The sequence below is a fragment of the Macadamia integrifolia genome, chromosome 14 (assembly GCF_013358625.1).
Source record: "Macadamia integrifolia cultivar HAES 741 chromosome 14, SCU_Mint_v3, whole genome shotgun sequence".
Taxonomy (NCBI): domain Eukaryota; kingdom Viridiplantae; phylum Streptophyta; class Magnoliopsida; order Proteales; family Proteaceae; genus Macadamia; species Macadamia integrifolia.
Genome location: NC_056570.1, coordinates 26528948 through 26534680, shown reverse-complemented (window position 1 = coordinate 26534680; position 5733 = coordinate 26528948). Strand labels below are relative to the sequence as shown.

At 36.7% G+C, this 5733-nt stretch overlaps 1 protein-coding gene across 1 annotated transcript in view; it reads right to left on the bottom strand.

Moving 5' to 3' along the window:
• The window catches only part of LOC122060887, a 16600-nt gene extending 12082 nt beyond the window's left edge, over positions 1 to 4518 (bottom strand). The window contains exons 1-2 of the mRNA XM_042623995.1: positions 4144 to 4518; positions 3584 to 3777 (exon numbers count right to left, since the gene is read on the bottom strand). Of these exons, the coding sequence (XP_042479929.1) occupies positions 3584 to 3777; positions 4144 to 4239 (290 nt within the window). The 5' untranslated portion in view covers positions 4240 to 4518. The remainder of the gene's footprint in view (positions 1 to 3583; positions 3778 to 4143) is intronic.
• Between the last annotated feature and the right edge of the window lie 1215 nt (positions 4519 to 5733).

Sequence of the window (5733 nt, the reverse complement as noted above, 5' to 3'; positions counted from 1 at the left end):
AAAAATCAATTTTTTTTAGCAAAAAATTACGAGTTTTGATAGAAAATTATTTTTTCACAAATTTGGTTTTGATCCTCAATTGCAGGGTTGTTTCATCACTAAATGTTGATAAAATCAACACTACTAGAGTCACTTTTGACAATAGAAGCAAGAAATAAGTTGATTTTTCCAAAATAAAATTGATTAGAATGTCTTACAAGAACTCTCAGTGAGTGTTTTGCAATCATTGATCGTGTTATATAGTTTATAAGAGATATAGCAAGTGTATCAATTAAGTATCAACCATATTGGGTCACGTATTGACCCAATACAATGGAAACTTTTTTAGGTATCGTATCGGTGTTTTACCGTATGTCAGCAACTAAAAATAACATATGTATCAATTAGAATCCACATATACATTAAGATACAAAACCTTGCTTGAGGGAGAGTTTTAAGGATAGGGGTTATGACTAGATTAAGACTAGTGTGCCCGGATAAGGACTATGACTCACCCTTACCTAGCCCTCTTTAATTGTAATCTGGTGTAACCCAAATCCTCTCTCTATAGATAAGAAAGGCCTCGGTCATTCTAGACAAGCCAATTCATTCTCTCAATATCTTATTCTCAACTATCGTTTTTTTTTCTTTCTTCTTAACTCGGATCCATGTAGCCGACCCCATTTAGTTGGGATAAGGCTGAGTTGTGGTGGTGTTGTTGTTGTTGTGAATGTGTACATCAGGATATTGCACATTTGTAGGTAGTAACCTGGTTACATGGAGAAGCAAAAAACAACTTTTTGTGGGAGGCATAATTTAGAGTCATGGCTTATAGAGTGTGTGAAATTCTATGGTTCAAAAGGTTGGTCCACGAGTTGAGGTTTGATGCTGAGTGGTCGATGCGACATTATTATGATAATAAAGCTGCTATAAGTATAGCTCACAATACTGCACAACATGACCGAACAAAGAACATTGAGATGGATCAGCATTTCATCAAAAAGAAGTTGACTCTAGCCACATTTGTACTCCTTTTTATGAAGACAGGAAACTAGTTGGCAAATATCTTCACCAAAGGGATCAACTCTACCAATTTAGTCCCAATTAAGCAAGTTGGGCATGTATGACAAATATTCTCTAGCTTAAGGGAGAATGTTCGAGTCCATGTAATAAGAGTATTCAACATACTGTGGCATTATCTTGTATTGTATTTTTCCTTTTTTTACCTCCCTAGACTACCTTATGTTAGTATGGGGGTAATTCTACAATTGCCCATATTATAAGCAAATAAGTGAATATAGGGGAGAGAAATCGATTCTCTCCCCAAGCCATTGTACGCAATCTTTCTCTTCTTCCTCGCATTCTCTCCTCTCCTCTTCTCACCTCTTACCTCTTCTTCCTTTCTCTCACCTTGATCCTTACATTACTTTCAACTTCATCACCAAGGTATCCAAAAATTAGACCGACACCTAAGTGTCCACATCTAACATCACCAAAACCAAGTTAGAGTATTTGAGTACAACAACAACAACAACAAAGCCATATCCCAACTGTCGGGTCAGCCAAATGGATCCTTACTCTCCAATCAACTCTATTAGAAGTCATACATGATACGAGGCCTAAGCTATGCATGTCTTTCCCCATCACTTCTCCTAGTTGGAGTATTTGGGTAGATTATAAATTTTCTCAACAGATTCCTAGCCTAGTTATTCCTTTCTATTCATCTATCTGTCTATTTCAACATTAAAGGTCAGTTTTCTTCTAGTTTTCAATCTCTGTGGCACCCCTATTTTCTGTTCTGATTCAATCAAGTTATGCCTATATTATCTATTAAGTTACTGTGCGAGCTATAGCTATAAACTGAGACACCAGAGTCTGCTCTTTATTTGTCTGAAGTTTGTTCTTGATTCTGCCAAAGTCTGCTGGAATCTTAGAGTTCTAGAGCTGCTACCTGCAATCCTAGTAGCACTAGGACCCTTCTGAAACTCATTATTCTATTATCAATTTAGCTCAAACTTTGCAGGCTGAGTCTGCTGATGGAATAAGGTAATCGATTAGAGTTTGGGACCATACTGAGCTGTCCCAATGATCTGAATGCGTAGCATGGATGGAAATCTAAAGGATTGAGAACAAGAAACAAGTAATTTCTCTACCCAGTCAACCACATCCTAATAAAGCAGAACTTGTCCTCAGATACCCATTGATTAAGTCCTTTCCAAGCAGAAGATCAACTTAGAAGATAATGGAATTCATTCCATAGGATGAGATCCAGAAGGCTGAAAGCTTCTACTAGCCATAAAATGATGAGCTTCAATAGCCTGTGAGGTGCAAGCATACAAACACAGACACACCATAAAATGAAGAGTGGGGAGGGAAAATGAAAAGAGGAACTAAAACTGATAACTGAACAAGCAGTGTGGTAACTGATGGCTGAACAGTTCACCTCTCGCATTAGTATGACAATGAGTCATTATTCTGAAGTAACTTCAAGGTACTAAAAGCATGGGTCCAGAAATTGGGTGGAATATTAAAAATATCAGTTCAAGAGAAGTAAGAGGTTATTTAGAGAGAGAGAGGGAGAAATCATGTTTCCAATTCAACTAATGAATGAACAGGAACAATTGAAAGCCCTTAAGAAAGTTCATGATTCCTGTTGAAGATGTGAAACCACAACAAAGCAGAAGTCTGGTTTCTCTTGAAAAGGGCTTCAAGTTTCAAACCATGTTTATATGCGCAGTGCTATTGGTGGATTGGGAACTGCATAGGGATGTAAAAGGTATCTTCTATGGCCTACTATTCAGACATGTTACCCCATTGCACTGTGCTTTTTCACTTGCACCCTATCTGTGAAAGTATGCAACTTTGCTTGCACCCACACCAAAGCAAACCGAACCCCCCCCAACCCACACAAGTGCGCACACACACACACATAAAGACATGCTTAGATGAAAGCATGCTAACCATAACCACCAATATGCCAAAGGCCGTAGGACAGGCGAAGTGCTCTAAATCAGACTTTTCAACCCATAGGATCATAACAAAAAATCAAGAATGATGTTTCAAAAGGGTTTCCCGGTTATGGTTATCGAAATGCCCCTTCCCCTGCATTGTTGTACATTTACACTCCAAATAACGATTATGAAATGTCCACATCAAACAAATGTGAAGTAGAAGAAAAGAAACTATTTAAAATATAGTTGACACCTTATATGGTACTGAGAATTCCTCACATACTTTACCTTCAACTTGTAAAAACTGTCAAACTACGCTTAAAAGAAATCATAATCCATTTAAGAAACCAGTATTGCCATGCAACCCTAAACTCATTATGTGGAAGACTTTGATAAGATTAATACTCCCAATACTATCACATTGTAGGCAAGATTTTTTGATACACATGTTTATAGTGCTTCAAGGCTCTACCATTTAAACAGAGCAGTTGAAACCACACTAAACGAATAAACTTTTGCAGGTTATACTAATACCTAGAGAAATGAAAGATTCCAGAATCATAATCAAATTACAATTTGTGATTAACTTGTAGAGACAGATGAATAATACTGGTTGAGAGATGGGTATAGAGACAAAGTAGTAATTGACGCACCATATCTGATCCGAGAATAGAATGAACCACGAGATATCAAGCAGGATCGCGCAGAAAAGAAGAACAGCGTATGTCCGGCCAAGGCTCTGGCTGCTACTTTCAATTGCAACAAGGGCAAACAGTGCTATGGCCAAATTGATCAGCAGGACGCCATTGAACAATGCGCCGAGAGATCCAACCAACGCGCAACCGATCTAATATACAGAGACACAGAATCCCCAACTTCAGTTCAACAAGAGTAAAAGGAATAGGAGCAATTCTTGAAAAAAGAAAATATAGCAGAGTAGAAATGAAAGATACCCAGCAACCAAGATTCAAATTTATTAATGGATAATAGTTCAAGAAAGAGAGCAAGGGGAAAGGAATTGAGATCAAAATGAAACTTGTAGGTCTTTTTCTTTTTTTTCCCGAGTGGAACTCGGTAGGTCAGAGGGGTATCACTATGAAAATTATAGCAGGAGGGCAGTCCATATCCCAAAAATTCACCAATTAAAAAAGGAAAGGGAAATGAAATGCTGCAACTACTGACAATAAAAAAAAAAAACAAAAATAGAGCCTACTTGAATATAGATGAGAATAACAGCAACTGCTTGAATCTTATCGTAATCCCGAAGCCAAGATCGAATCCGTGTTCGGAAAGAAGAACAGAGCATCATAAACAGGAAATCGATTCCCCACCAACAGAATCAAAGTGAGAAGAGAAGCATAGATTGGGGAAGAACTCTTCTGCTACATTGGGTAACCAATACTGTATCAGATACCACAATGAGATTTTTGGAACGGGGAGAGAGAGAGAGAGAGAAAGAGGAATGACCTCCTTCTGGATTCTTGCACTCTTTTAACGTTACTAGAAAAGCGCTTCTCTGTTCTATTTTCATCTTTCAAGAATCAAAAGACCGCATTTTTTTTTTTCCTTTTTCTTTTTTCGGGCTTTTTATATTTTCTCTCGTACAGTTTTGTTCGACAGCGGGAGCGGAACAGCATATGCAACCACCTTTCACGGGATCTTACTTCTATTGCCCCACTCAGATAATGAGCGTAACGTAACGTTTGATTCGTGACGACTAGGTCCTGCTTCCCTAATCTTTTCATTGGTTGAATTTCAGTTTAAAATAAATATGAATTAAATAAAAATAAATAAATAAAAACAGAATTGTTGCTTAGTTCCTCTAACCAGACACAGGAGGGCGGATAAAATTTCATCATTGTTGATGCTTTTATGTACTTATAAGGGGTCATTGCTTGGAGCAATGACAAATGGCTCTTTCTGCCTATCTATATGACTTTCCAGAACCCTGTGCAGGAAGCCTTTGTACACTAGGCAACGACCTTTTTTTTTTTTTTAAAGAGAAATGAGGAACCCATTTAGTCATTTGTTGAGAGTAAGTATATATGTTTCATCATCCGTAGTAGCTTTATAGTTGTACTGATACAATATGAAAAAGGATCGGGACATTTAGGTCTATATCAAACAAAAATTCAAAAACCAATCATTTTTTGCTGATATTTCTGATCCGTATGAATATCGGGACAGGTATTTTTGGTAATAATTTGGATAATATAATAGGAAAAATTACATGATTACCACTTTTGGGTTTTCCTTTATAAAATTACCCACAAAAAGTTTTGGTCAACAAAAATACCCAAAATTAAGTTTCCTTTTACAAAAATTCTCTCATTTTAAGTTTAAGTTAACAAAAATACGTAAAATTGAGTTTGGGTTTACAAAACTACCCACTCAAAGTTTTAGTAATAAAAAAATACATGATTATATGTGAAAGATGAAGAATCACTATTTTAGGTAGTTTTGTAAATCCAAACATGATTTTTGGTATTTTTGTTAACTGAAACTTTGGGTGAGTAGTTTTGTAAATCCAAACATGATTTTTGGTATTTTTGTTAACTGAAACTTTGGGTGAGTAGTTTTGTAAATCCAAACCTAATTTTAAGCATTTTTATTGATCAAAACTTTTTGTGGGTAATTTTGTAAAGGGAAACCCAAAAATAAGTAATCATATAATTTTTCCAATATAATAGTAGTTCCTTGATCCATCGTGGAGGAAGACAGGGTGGTTCAACTAGGATCGAAATCCTCCACAGCCTCTGATACTGGCAGAGGCTGGAGGAGGACACTTTAGATGTTGACACGT